This window comes from Rhincodon typus, chromosome 1 (assembly GCF_021869965.1).
Source record: "Rhincodon typus isolate 14 chromosome 1, sRhiTyp1.1, whole genome shotgun sequence".
NCBI classification, from domain to species: domain Eukaryota; kingdom Metazoa; phylum Chordata; class Chondrichthyes; order Orectolobiformes; family Rhincodontidae; genus Rhincodon; species Rhincodon typus.
In genome coordinates this window covers 177,174,493-177,189,504 of record NC_063332.1, presented here as the reverse complement: position 1 = coordinate 177,189,504, position 15,012 = coordinate 177,174,493, and the positions used below count along the sequence as shown (strand labels likewise).

General features: G+C 43.1%; 1 protein-coding gene across 3 annotated transcripts in view; it reads right to left on the bottom strand.

Annotated features, from left to right (window-relative positions):
* LOC109921788 (clathrin, light chain A) overlaps positions 1-15,012 on the bottom strand; it is a 45,092-nt gene that overhangs the window by 19,020 nt on the left and 11,060 nt on the right. For all 3 annotated transcript variants that reach the window (XM_048599283.1, XM_048599295.1, XM_048599289.1), the window contains exon 2: positions 5,143-5,186. In XM_048599283.1, coding sequence (XP_048455240.1) covers positions 5,143-5,186 — 44 coding nt within the window. The remainder of the gene's footprint in view (positions 1-5,142; positions 5,187-15,012) is intronic.

Genomic DNA, 15,012 nt, shown 5'->3' with positions numbered 1-15,012 from the left:
TAGTTTGGGAAACCTAGTCAGCATGTATATGTTGGATGGAAGGGTCTGCTTCCGTGCTGTATGATTCTATGACTTGTGATACAATGACACTGTGCCCTAAATGTTCCCCCTGTTATTTTTACCCATTTGCCCACCTAATTTGCAACACTGAATGCATAATGCTGTAGGAAATTCTCCCAAACATAATCTAGCAACATTTTATCCCTGACTGCCCTTTACACCACCAAAATCCCAATCTATACACGGGTACCCCAATTATAGCTACTCTATGACATTCACACCTCCCTCACAGATTCATTCCTCTACATCTTTCTCATCAGTGGGAGATCTATAGATTACACCATGCAACATAATTACACCCTTCTGTTCCTTAGCTCTAGCAAAATCAATTCTGTTTTTGACCCCTCTGAAGCATCCTCTTTCTCCAATACCGCAATGCTCTGCTTAGCTCCCTCTTTTATAAAGGTTTCCTGGTTCTTCTGAACACCTTATAACCAGGAATATTTAACATCCAGATCTATCTTTCTTAAGCCAGGTCTCTGGTATAACAACAACATCATTAATAACATCTAGCAGATGGAATATAAAATGATGTTCACTTTGGCAGGAAGAATGAAAAAGCAGAGTGTTATTTAAATGGAAAACTGTGGCAGAATTCCGAGATACAGAGTGATTTAGTTCTGATGCATGAGTCACAAGAAGTTATGCAGACACAGCACTTAATCAAGAAGGCCAATGGGATGCTTTCTATACTCCCTCTAATTTATTTTCTCGGTACATGGGCCTGCAAGATCTGTGCACAGCAGTAACTTCTGATACTGGAAATCAAACACCAGCACCATCTGGCATGTGTGGAACCTCAGAGGAACCATAGAGTGGCAGACCAGCTCTGCAGCATAGAGGAAACATTGGATGCTATATTTAATACAAGAGGAATTGATCATTAAGATAAAGATTCAAAAACAGAAATTTCCGGCAATCTGGCAGCATCTGTAGGGAGAAAGCAGAATTAACGTTTTGAATCCTGTGACTCTTCATCAGAACTGTCCTTTATCAGTTGTGGCATTGATTCAAAGAGCAGGGAGGTCATTTTGGAGCTCTATGGAACCTTAGTTAGGCCACAGCTGGAATACTGTGTGCACTTCTGGTCACCACACTACAGGAAGGATATGATTGCACTGGAGGGGGTGCAGAAAAGATTCACCAGGATATTGCTTGGGACAGAGCAGTTTAACTATGATGACATGCTGGATCAGCTTGTGTTGGTAGAGGTGTATAAGATTATGAATGGCATGGACAGAGTGAATAGAAAGCAGCTGTTCCCCTTAGTCGAAAAGTGCCAAGAACATAATATTAAAGTGAAAGGCAAGAGGTTTAGAGGGGTCTTGAGGAAAAGTTTTTTTCGCCCAGGGCGTGCTGGAGTTCTGGAATGCACTGCCTGGGAAGGGAGTTGAAGCAGGTAACCTAACAACTTCAAAAAACATTTGGATGAGCACTTGACGTGTAGTAACATTCAAGGCTATGGGCCTAGTGCAGTAAAGTGGGACTGGTGTAGGTAGTAGTGTATTTTTGGCAGTATAGACATGATGGGCTGAAAGGCCTCTTCTATACTCCATGATTATGCTCAGCTGCACTCAAAATAACTTCTGGAACCTTTATCCTCCATTCCTACCCTTTGTGAGGTCAGGAAGGCCACAAGCCCTTCTATTGCCTAAGCAGATACAGACCTCTTCCTGTGACCTCTACACACCTAACAGCACCTATATACCAATGACTGAATGCTCCCTTTTATGGACCCCACCTAATTTCATGGTGTGTCCACATCTGGTGAATGCTGTGTTGGCCCCTCCATAGACACTAGATGCCCCCAATCTAGTCTGTAAGCTGCTAACCGCCACACAACAATCCAATTTAATTATTAGGAATATAGCAATAAGAGTAGGCCATTCAATAAGATCATGGCTGATCTGTGGCATCCATATGTCTGCCTTGGGCCCATATCCCTTGCACCCTTGCTTCATAAAAACTTGTCTATCTCAGATTTAAATTTAACAATTGACTGCCATTTGAAGAAGAGAGTTCCAAACCTCCAATATTCTTCGCATGTAGAAGTGCTTTCTCGTGTCTCTCCTGAATGGCCTGGCCATAATTTTTAAAAAACGGCTCCTGGTTCTAAAATCTTCAACCAATGGAAATAGTTTATCTTTATCTACCCTGTCTTTCCCTGTTAATATTCTGGAGATCTCGATTAGGTCACCCCTTACCCTTCTAAATTCTAGAGAATAAAGGGCTAGTTTGTCTAATCTCTCTTCATAACTTAAACTCTGAAGTTCAGGGTATCATCCTTGTAAACCTGTGTTGAATTCCCTCCAGAGCCAAAACATCCTACCTAAGGTGTGGTGCCCAATTTGCTCACAATACTCTAAGACTGAGCACCAGCCATAAACTATAAACCATGTACTCAAGTCTAGCACGTTGGTGTTAAATGTAGGAAGTAGTCAATTACAATACTTAAGCAGAAACGTATATAAACTAACTTCCTATAGAAGCACTCCCATTATTTCACATTTTTACTGTTTCCCTTTTCTATTAATTAGGTAAAGCAAGACTCAAGTCTAGATTGAATTAGATGAGCTTCAACTTCTGGAGTCTAACTAAGGTTTCGTAAAACTGCAACATAACATCTGCATCCCTATACTCCAGCCCTTTAGATACGAAGGCCAGCATTCCATTAGCCCACTTGATTATTTTCTGCACCTATTTGTGACTTTTTAAAGAGCTATCCACCTGAACCCCCAAATCTCATTGGACATTCACTGGGTGTGCCTTCAAAAAATACACTTGCTTATCGTTAAATCCATCTGCCATAGCTCTGTCCATTCACCTAATCAATCAATATCCTGTTATAATTTTAAGCTGTCATCAACACTGTCTACAATGCTAGCCAATTTTGTGTCATCAGCAAATTTGGATAGTTTTCAAGCCATTGTCCAAGTCATTAATGAATATTGTGAATAATTGAGGCCCCCACCCAGATCCCTTCAGGACAGCACTAGTCATGTCCTGCTAATTTGAGTATTTACCCATTATTCCAACAATCTGTTTCCTACCACTAAACCAATTTCCTATCCACATTAGTAATTTGCCCTCATCTCTGTGGGCTTCCACTTTAGCTAACAGTTTCTTATGTGGGATTTTATGAAAAGTCTGGAAGGCCATATAAACAACATCCATCAATTTACCTCTGTCTACTGTATTTCTCAACTGTTCAAAAAAACTCTGACGTTGGTCAAGAAGGACCTACCCTTCGTAAATCCATGCTGACTCTCCCAGATTAAATGAAATTTTTCGAGATGATTATAATGATTATAGACTCTAATAATTTCCCCACCACAGCCGACAGAATTGGTCTGTAATTCCCTGATTTCCCTCTGTCACCCTTCTTAAAGAGTGGAATGACATCAGCAAATTTCCAATATTGACTAGGTGACAGTAAATTTGTTAACATCATGGATTGCCGATTGATAATTGCCAAATCTGTTAAGTTATGAGAGCCTGACTTCCTCCAACATAAAGAATACTGGCAGCATTAAAAACACAACATGAAACCTATAATCCATACCCACATGCTTTCCTCCATTGGGACCTAGAAATTCAGTCACTGGTCAGTAACCATCCAGGGGTGATTTGCAATCCCCGCAATGCCCTTAGGGAGGCAGTTTCAGGATCTTGACCCAGTGACACTGAAGGAGCTGCAATAGATTTCCAAGTCAGGATGGTCAGTGGCTTGGAGTGGAACTTGTAGGTGGTGGTGTTCCCATGTATCTGCTGGCCTTGGTGAATTTCTGCAGTGCATCTTGGAGATAGTACACACTGCTGCGACTGAATGTTGGGGCTGGAGGAAGTAGATGTTTGTCATTGTGTATTACTCCCTGCCTTTTTCCCTTAGCCCTGTAATTTTTTTTCAGGTAATGATTCAATTCCCTCTGAAATCCATGATTGAACTTGCCTCCATGAAACTGGCAGGCAGTACATTCCAGGTCCTAAGTGTGCACAGTGAGGAAGATCTTTTTCCTTGTACTCCTGTTGCTTCTTTTGGCAATTCCTTCCCTCTATGTCCTATTGTTCTTAATCCTTCAACCAAAGGGAATACAGAATCATACAGTCAGTGCAGACCGAATGGGGCCAAAAGGCTTCTTCTGTGCTGTATGATTCTAGAATACACATGTCCCACTTTCAAGTATTTGGCCCGTAGCCTTGAATACTATGACACTTAAAGTGCACATCCAAGTACCTTTAGAGATTGTGATCTTTCCTTCCTCAACTACCCTCCCAGCCAGTGCATTCCAGACCCCACCAGATTCTTGATGAAAAAGCTTTTCCTCAAATCCCCTCTAAACCTCCTGCCTTTCACTTTAAAATGATGACTCTCATTACTGATTTTCAACTAGGGGGACCAGCTGTTTTCTCCTTATCTTCTCTGTCAAGATCTTGCTTGATTTTGAATATCTCAATGCCTCTTCTTTAAGATGAACAGTCCCAGCTTCTCCAGTCTAGGTAACTGAAGTTCCTCATCCCTGGAACCAATCCCATTGATGTCTTTTCATCCATCCTGAAGGGTTTGCTCAGAACGAGACACAATACTCCAGTTATGAATGGACCAATGTTTTTTTTTTAGAGATTTATTATCATTTCCTTGCCTTTGTCCTCCATGCCTCTGTTTATAGAGTCCAGGAATCTCTATGCTTTATTAACCGCACTTTAAACATGTCTTGCCAACTTCTATGATTTATGCACATATACACTCACGTCTCTGTGCATCTGCACCCCTTTAGAATTGAACTCTTTATTTTGTATTGTCTCTACATGTTCTTCTTCCTATCAAACTGGATCACTTCACAATTTTCTGCATTAAATGTCATCCGTCCATTGCCTGCCCATTCCACCAAACTGACCAAGTCTTCTTGAAATTTAACAACATCTTCTGCACAGTTCACAATAATTCCAAGTTAAATGCAAATTATGAAATTGTGCCCTGCACAACAAAGTCCAGGGGAGCACCCTTCAAATTTCCATTTCCATTTTCTGATATGCACTCAAAGGGGATTAAAAAGTACAAGGTCTGAGCAAATTGCAACTTACCTGACACGAGTCTCCATTAACAGCATCCACTTCGCCAATTACCTCTGAAAAGCACAATAGGAGCATATGAATGTTAGTAATCCCATACAGATCAATAAAGAATGTGTGTTGCTGTGAATTCTGCCTTCACTGTTTTCCATTTGAAACACACAGTAAATAATGAATAATTTCATCAAACTAAATCAGTAAAGACTGCTCCAAGTGAATTGGTATCATAGGCTCATACTGGTGGAGCTCACCATATGGCTAACACTAACCACACATGGAATTCCAGCAAACATACAAGTCATTTGGTACAACCAGTTCATAGCAGTGTTTATACACCATTTGAGCCTTCTGCCACCCTCTCAATCAACTTAATCCTCAATTCCTCTTCTGCATAATTTTAATTAGCTACCTCTTAGATGTGTCAACATTATTCATCTCAGCTACTCCATGTAATAGGAAGGTTTGTATTCTTACCACTTGCCACACAAAGAGTATAACAATTTGTCACACTGCTTGTTTGAAAACCAATGTTTGAAAAAGGCAAAGCCACTGTTTTCAGTCCCAGTTTCTGTACCCTGATTTTTGTTTACATCTCTCTGCTTGGCAACTGACTGAAGCTGAGCTGGATCAGTTCCAAATTTTTTCTGCGTTGCCCGTGAGATTATCTTTTAAACACACATCTATTCCATTACCAAGGCTCGGAGACAGCAAGAACTTCAGATGCTGGAGTGAGAGTCAATACAGTGTGGAGCTGGAGAAATACAGCAGGTCAGGCAGTATCAGAGGAGCAGGAAAGTTGACATTTTGGGTTTACATCCTTCATCAGTCCTGATTAAGGGTCCTGACCTGAAATGTCGACTTTCCTGCTCCACTGATGCTACCTGACCTGCTATGTTCCTCCAGCTCCACACTGTATTGACCCATTACCAAGGCTGTTTACTTTGACTTTTAATTGTATATTCATTGGGTTTAAATGACAGAACATGGTGATTAGTGCAAACTCCTAATAATAAATAAATTGACAATTGAATAGGTACAGACTCACCCTGTGGTTGTTGGGTTCAGAGGTATATGCTTGTGAGCTCTGTAAGTAACAATAAATCCGTACAAGGAATAATTCAGTTTTATCCTGCATCAACTGGTTTTCTGAAGTAGAACATGGTCAAAAAGTTCTGAAGAACAGTTAGACTTGACTGAAAATGTTAACTGTTTTTTCTCTCTCTGTGTTTCTTCAGCATGTGCTATTTTTATTTCAGATTTGGAACATTTGCAATATTTTACTTTTTATTTATTATGTACAGCAGAAAAGAATGGTTACCTAATTGTAAAAATTGAAAACTAAGGAAAAAATATTTCAGAGACCCACGATCGTAATAGGCTTGTGAAAAATGGCAGGAAGCAAGTGTAAAATATTAGAGTGTGATAACTGTCTAGTGTTACCTGATCACAATGCTGTTTGATTTGGTCTAATTAGTTGGTATGTTTCCCATACAGCAACAGTGACAATATTTGATAAGTACCTCATTGACTGTAAAGCATTTTTGAAATGTCTGATGTCTGTGAAAGGCACTGAATAGATGCAAATCTTTCTTTCTGATTGCACGTAGGTGGTTGGCAATAACTGAGGAATGACTTTAGTTCCTAAGACATGGGCACAATTACTGTGGTTATTGGATGTTAGGCTCTTGTGACGCAGTGGTAGTGCCCCTACATCTGAGCCACGAGGCCTAGGTTCAAGTCCTATCTGTTCCAAAGGTGTGTAATATCATCTCTGAACAAGTAGATTAGAAAATAATGATGAGAAGCTGAATGCTGTTGTTAGTTATTTTATCAAGGGATGCAGGTATTGCTGGTTAGGCCATACTGCCCATGCCTAATTACTCAGTTTCAGAGGGCAGTTCAGAGTTACCCACATGAAACTGGCTCTGCAAGCACATGTAGGCCAAACCAGGTAAAGATGACAAATTTTCACTTTTGTTAATGCACTCGTGGGTCGTGGGCATCGCTGGCTGGCCAGTATTTATTGCCTATTCCTAGTCATCCTTGAGAAGGTGGTGGTGAGCTGCCTTTTTAAACCACTGCTGGCCACATTGCTGTAGGTAGACCCACAGTGCTGTTAGGGAGGGGTTCCAGAGTTTTGACCCAGTGACACTGAAGGAAGGGTGATATATTTCCGAGTGAGGATGGTGAAGAACTTGCAGGGAACTCCCATGTACCTGCTATCCTTGTCATTCTAATGGCAGTGGGCTTCAAAAATGATGTTGAAGGAGTCTTGGTGAATTTCTGCTGTGCATCTTGTAGAAGACTGCTGCTACTGAGCTTCTATGGTGGAGGGAGTATGTGAAAGTGATGGGAATCAAGCAGTCTGCTTTGTCCTGGATGGTGTCGAGCTTCTGAGTGTTGTTGGGGCTGCACTCATCCAGGCAAGTGGGGAGTATCCCATCACACTCTTGACTTGTGCCTTGAGGTGAGTGACCTGCTGCAGTATTCTTAGCCTGTGACCTCCCTTGTAGCCACTGTGTTTATATGGTTAGTCGGTTCAGTTTCTGATGAATTGTAACCCAGGATGTTGGTTTTAAATTGAATTAGTTTTATTTTCACATGTACTCACATGAGTACAGTGAAAGGTTCACAAAGTCACCGCTTACATCTTAGGTGCAAGGTACCTAGGTACAAAACCTTAGGAATAAAGTAGAAAAATAAAGACATTTTTTAAAAGTTCAGCATTACAGTGTTTTAAGCAGACCGCACCAGGCCTCGCCTCCAGACCGCACCAGGCCTCGCTTCCAGCTCCACACCAGGCCTCGCCTCCAGACCGCGTCAGGCCTTGCCTCCAGACCACACCAGGCATCGCTTCCAGCTCCACACCTGGCCTCGCCTCCATATCGTGCCAGGCCTCGCTTCCAGCTCCACACCTGGCCTCGCCTCCAGATTGTGCCAGGCCTCACTTCCAGCTCCACACCAGGCCTCGTCTCCAGTCCGCGACAGGCCTTGCCTCCAGACTCTGTCAGGCCTCGCCTCCAGCTCCACATCAGGCCTTCACCTCCAGACCGTGCTGGGTCTCGCTAACAGACCATGCCAGGCCTCTCCACCAGACTGCACCAGGCCTCGCCTCTAGGCCGCAACAGGCCTCACCTCCAGCTCCACACCAGGCCTTCACCTCTAGACCGTGCTGGGTCTCGCTAACAGACCATGCCAGGCCTCGCCACCAGACCTCGCTGGTTCTCACCGCCAGACCATGGTGGGCCTCACCACCAGACCATACCGAACTCAACCTGGACCTGCCTGTCCACTGACCACTCAGGCTGCCTGTTCTCGCTGCCACCACAGATGCCGGGGACCTCACTCTCCACCACGTTACATTCACTTACCCACGATGACTCACCTCCGCTGCACTGGGCTCACTCTCCTCTGCATTGATTTCCTCCATGCTGCACAAACTCGCTCTCCACAAATGGTAAGTAGATTAAAGAAAGAATTAAAAAAAAGTGAAAGAAGAGAAAGGAACAAGTGAAAGCAGGCAGAGCAGATAAGCTCCAGGCAGGAGCCTGCACACTGCACTGCTACTCCACAGCTATCTTCAGTGTCAGTAATAGTGGGGAATTCAGTGATGGTAATGCTACTGAATGTCAAGGGATGATGGTTTGATTCCCTCCTGCTGAATATGGTCAGCACATGGCACAAATTATACTTGCCTCTTGTCAGCCCAGGCCTGGATATTGTCCAGATCTTGCTACATTTGAACATGGACTACTTCAGTATCTGAGGAGTCACGAATGGTGCTGAACATTGTGCAATCATCAGCGAACATCCCCACTTCTGACCTTATGATGGAGTGAAGGTCATTGACGAAGCAGCTCAAGATGGTTGGGTCTAAAACACTACCCTGAGGAACTCCTGCAGAGATGTCCTGGAGCTGAGATGACTGACCTCCCACAGCCATAACCATCTTCCTAAGAGCCACGTATGACTCCAACCAGCAGAGAGTTTGCACCCAGTACCCATCGATTCCAGTTCTGTCGGGGCTTCTTAGAACACAGATCATAGAACAGTACAGTACAGGAATGGGTCTTTTGGCCTACAATATTGTGCTGAATATGACACCAAATTAAACTAATCCCTTCTGCCTACTCTTGGTCCATATTCCTCCATTCCTTGCACATTCATGTGCTAATCTAAAAGCTCCTTAAACACCCCTTTTATACATGTCTCCATCACCACCTTTGCAGCGTGTTCCAGACACTTAACACTTACTGTGTAAAAAAAAAAAATTCCCCCTCACATCCCCTTTGAACTTTCCCCCTCTCACCTTAAATGCATGCTCCCTACTATTAGACATCTCAACTTCGGGCAAAAGACTGACCGTCAACCCTATCTATGCATATCATAATTTTAAAGACTTCCATCAAATCTCCCCTCAGCCTCCAACACTCCAGAAAAAAAAACCTGAGTTTTTCTAGCCTCTCCTTATAGCTCATACCCTCCAACCCAGGCAACATCCTGTAAATCTCTAAGCCTCCACATCATTTGTGTAATGTGGTGACCAGCATTGAATGCTATACTCTTTAGTGTGGCCTAACCTAAGTCTTATAAAGCTGCAACATGACATCCTGACTCTTGTACTCAATTCCCCTATCTACTTGCATGGCCACTTTCAGGGAACTATGGACTTGAACCCCAAGATCCCTCCGTACATCAATGCTGTTCAGGGTCCTGCCATTAACTGTATACTTTTCCTTAACATTTGATGTCCCAAAGTGCAGCACCTCAAACTTATCTGGATTAAACTCCATCTGCCATTTCTCCGCCCATATCTGCAACCGATCTATATCCCACTGTATCCTTTGACAATCTTCTATACTATCCACAACTCCACTGATCTCTGTGTTGTTTGCAAACTTATTAACACACACATCTATATTTTCATCCAAGTCATTTATATATATCACAAACAACAGAGGTCCCAGTACAGATCCCTGAGGAACACACTTCTTGATGCCACACTTGGTCGAATGTAGACTGGATGTCAAGGGCTGTCACTCTGACCTCATCTCTTTCGTCCATGTTAAAGCCAAGGCTGTAATGAGGCCAGGAGCTGATTGGCCCTGGTGGAACCCAAACTGGGCGTCACTGAGCAGGTTATTGCTGAGCAGGTGCTGTTTGACAGCACTGTTGATGACACCTTCCATCACTTTACTGATGATTAAGAATAGACTGATGGGGCAGTAATTGGCTGGGTTGGATTTGTCCTTTTTTTTTGTGCATATGACTTATCTGGGCAATCTGCCACATTGTTGGTTGGATGTCAATGTTATAGCTGTACTAGAACAGCGTGTCTAGGGGTGTGGCAAGTTCAGGAGCACCCATTTTCAGCACTATCGCCAGAATATCATCAGAGCCCATAGCATTTGCAGTATCCAGTGCCTTCAATTGTTTCTGAATATCACATGAAGCCTTTGAATTGGCTGAAGACTGACATGTGTGATGTTGGGGACTTCTGCATGGGGCTATGATGGATCATCTACTTGGCATTTCTGGCTGAAGATTGTTGTGAGTGCTTCAGCCTTATCTTTTGCATTGAGGTACTGTGCTCCCCATCATTGATGATATGGATATTTTCTCCTCCATTGAGTTGTTTAATTGTTCAATGAGTTACAGATTGCATTTGTGTACAATTCTGCTGCTGCTGATGGCCTTCAGCCTCTCCATCTTGAGTTGGTAGATCTGTTCAAAGTCGGTCCCATTTAGCATGATGGTAGTGTCACAAACATAATTGGTTATATGCTGTGAAGGTGGGACATTGTCTTCAGAAGTACTTTGTTGGCTACTATTCCCATACTATCACAGGCAGATGCATCTGCTGCAGGCAGATAGGTAAGGATGAGGTCAAGTATGTTTGCCCCACTTCTTAGTTCCCTCACCACTTGCTGCAGACCCAGTCCAGCAGCTATGTCCTTTAGGATGTGACCAGCTTGATCAGTTTTACCGCTGCTGAGCCACTTTTCCCTAAAAAAGGGAAATTAACCAGGTGGATTTTAACAACAATTGTTTCATGGTCACCATTACTGAGATTAGCATTTTTTTAAAAATCCACATTTATTAATTGAATTTAAAGTCCATTTGCTGCCATGGTAGAATTTCAATGCTTGTCCCCAGACAATTGCAATTGACCTCTGGATTACTAAATCAGTAACATTACTACTATGTCATCACCTCCCCCATGTAAAGTATAACTCCGTCAATAAATATAAAAGTGTTTACAGAATGGCACCAATTTTATCTTTCACCAACTGGCTCCCTGGAATAGAACACACACTCTGTAACATTGTCAAACTCTTACTACCTGAAGCTCATCTGCTGGTGGAAACCATTCATGGCTTTGTTATGTCCAGTGAGTCTCACATCAGTAGTAGGGAAACTATTGGAGAACATTCTGATGGAGAAAATTAACCTCCACTTGGAGCAGCAAGGTGTGATCTGGGAAATTAAGCATGGCTTTGTCAGAGGGAGGTCATGCCTAAAAATTTGATTGAATTTTTCAAGGAGTTGACTGGTTGTGTAGCTGAGAATAGTATAGTTGATGTTTTTTACATGGATTTCAGCAAAGCCTTTGACAAGATACAACATGGGAGACTGACAAAGAAGATAAAAGCACATGGGATCTAGGGTGACTTGGCAAGTTGGATCCAAAATTGCCTTTATTGGAGAAGAAAGAGGATGATGGGAGAAGGCTGTTTGTGTCAGTGGCATACCACAGGGATCAGTGCTGGGTCCCCTATTGTTTGTGATATATAGAAACAATTTAGAAAAAAATGTGGGAGGGATGATAGGTAAGTTTGTAGATGACTCAAAGATTGGCCAGGTGGTTGACAGTGAGGAAGTAGGTCTTATTTTACAAGAGGATGTAGACAGACTGATCAGATGGGCAGATCAATGGCAGATGGAATTTAAATATGATAAGTGTGAGGCGATGCACTTTGGAAGAAGGAACAAGACAAGGGAGTACTCAATGAATGCAGGATACTAGAACACTTAGAGGAACAGAGGAATCTTGGGGTACTTGTCCACTGAAGGTGGCAGGACAGGTTAATGGGGTGGTTAAGAAGGCATTTGAGACACTTGCCTTTATCAGTCGTGGCATAGATTATAAAACCAGGGAGGTCATGTTGGAGCTGTACAACACTTTGGTTAGGCCACAGCTGGAGTACTGTGTACAATTCTGGTCTCTGTACTAGAGAGATATAATTGCACTGGAGGGGTTGCAGAGGAGTTTCACCAGAATGTTGCCTGGGATGGACCTGTTTAGCTGTGAAGATAGATTGGACAGGCTTGGATTGTTTTCTTTACAGCAGAGAAGATTGAGGGGGACCTGTTGGAGGTGTGTGAGATTATGAGGAGCAAGGCACAAATCAGGAGTGTGATGGAATACTTTTCACTTGCCTGGATGAGTGCAGCTCCATCAACACTCAAGAAGGTCAGCATCATCCAGGACAAAGCAGCACGTTTGATTGGCACCACATCCACAAACATCCACTCCCTCCATCACCGATGCTCAGTAGCCTCAGTGTGTACTGTCTATAAGACGCACTGCAGAAATTCACCAAAGATCCTCAGATAGCACCTTCCAAACCCACGACCACTTACATCTCAAAGGACAAGGGCAGCAGATACATTGGAACACCACCCCCTGCAAGCTCCCCTCCGAGCCACTCACCACCTTAGTTTGGAAATATATCGCCATTCCTTCACTGTCACTGTATCAGCTCCTGAAATTCCCTCCCTAATGGCATTGTGGATCAACCTGCAGCAGGTGGACTGCAGCGGCTCAAGAAAATTGCTCACACCACCTTCTTAAGGGCAACTAGGGACGGGCAATAAATGCTGGCCTAGCCAGCGACGCCCTCATCCCACAAATACATTTTAAAATGGACAGGGTGAATGGAAAGCAGTTGTTCCCCTTAGTCAAAGGGCCAATAACAAGGGGGCAGAATTTCAAAGTAAAAGGCAGGAGTTTAGAGGATGTTTGAGGAAAAGAATTTTCACCCAATAGGGGGTGATCTGGAATGCACTGACTGGGAGGCCAGTAGAGGCAGGAAATCTCACAGCTTCTAAAAAGTATTTGGATGAGCACTTGAAGTGTCATAACATTGAAGGTTATGGGCCAAGTACTGGAAAGTGGGACTGGTGTAGATTTAAAGCAGTTTTTTTTTATCATTGCAGATTCGATGGGTCTTTTCTGTACTGTGTTTTTATGGTTCTGATGCAAAACCATGGTAAATGAAGAGATCACAAGGATACCATATGAGATAAAATTAGAAAAATTGTGTTCACTAGAAAAGTTAGCAGTACTTAGAGTGGATAGGTGATCTGTTTCAGATGGAATATTTCCCAAGTTGAAAGAATTAATATCTCTGTGTCAGTGCTGGTCACAGTCTTCAATGCTCACTAGATAGAAGGGTGGCTATAAAAGGCCTGGAGAATGGACAACATACTGTACCCTTCTTGAGGCTAAACTTGTTAGTTCCAAATCAATCAGTTCAATGGGAGTAGTGAGAAAGCTTTTAGAAATTATAATTGGGGAGAAAATTAACACACCACAAGATGGCTCTTTTCAATCTGCATCAGATGCAATGGAAACCTTTTCTGACAAAATGTTCTATGATGCTAATAACAATTAAATACTGAAAGAATGAGACCCTATGCTTCCATTAATTTGTTTGCATTATCAAAGAGGTTAGGCTATTAAAGGAGTATTTAGTAGGCTAAAATGGGCAAGATTCACTTTCTGTGGCAAGCTTAATTTGCATCTACAATGCACACACAGAAACTTCAGGTGGTTCAAAGGTAAACCTCATTGCAAGGTGGCATTCTGTCAAGCTAACGAGAGGTGAGTGTAGAGGCCATCACTAAGGAGAAGGTGCTGGGGAAACTGAAAGGTCTGTAGGTGGATAGATCACCTGGACTAGATGGGCTACACCCCAGAGTTCTGAATGAGACAGCTGAGGAAATTGTGCAGGCCTTGGTGGTAATCTTTCAGAAATTATTGGAGTCAGGGACGGTCCCAGAGGAATGGAAAATGGCTAATGTAACACCTTGTTTAAGAAGGGAGGGAGGCAGAAGACAAGGAACTATAGGCTGGTTAGTCTGATCTCTGTCATTGGTAAGATTTAAAGTCTATTATTAAGAATGAGATTGCTGAGTAACTTGGAAGTGCCTGGTAAAATAGGGCTGAGTCAGCACAGCTTCGTCAAGGGGAAGTCATACCTTACAAATCTGTTTAGAATTCTTTGAGGAGGTACTGGGAAAGTTATACAATGGAGATCCAGTGGATGTGATTTATTTAGATTTCCAAAAGGCCTTTGATAAGGTGCCGCACAGGAGGCTGCTAAATAAGATAAGAGCCCATGGAGTTAGGGGCAAGGTACTGGCATGGATGGAGGGTTGGCTGACTGGCAGAAGGCAGAGAGTGGGGATAAAGGGGTCTTTTTCAGGAATGGCAACCGGTGACTAGTAGCGTTCCGCAGGTGTTGGGACCACAACTATTCATGTTATCTGGATGAAGGAACTGAGAACATTGTTGCTAAGTTTGCAGATAACACAAACATAGATGGAGGGACAGGTAGTGTTGAGGAACTGGGAAGGCTGGAGGGGCAGGTGGGTAGATTGCAGAGGACTTGGACAGGTTAGAACAGTGGACAAAGACCTGGCAGATGGAATAGAGTGTGGGAATCATCATAGAATCCCTACAGTGTGGAAACAAGCCCTTCGGCCCAACAAGTCCACACTGACCCTCTGAGCATCCCACCCAGACCAATCGCTCTGTAACCCAGCTAACCTGCACATCTCTGGACACTATGGGTAATTTAGCATGGCCAATCCACC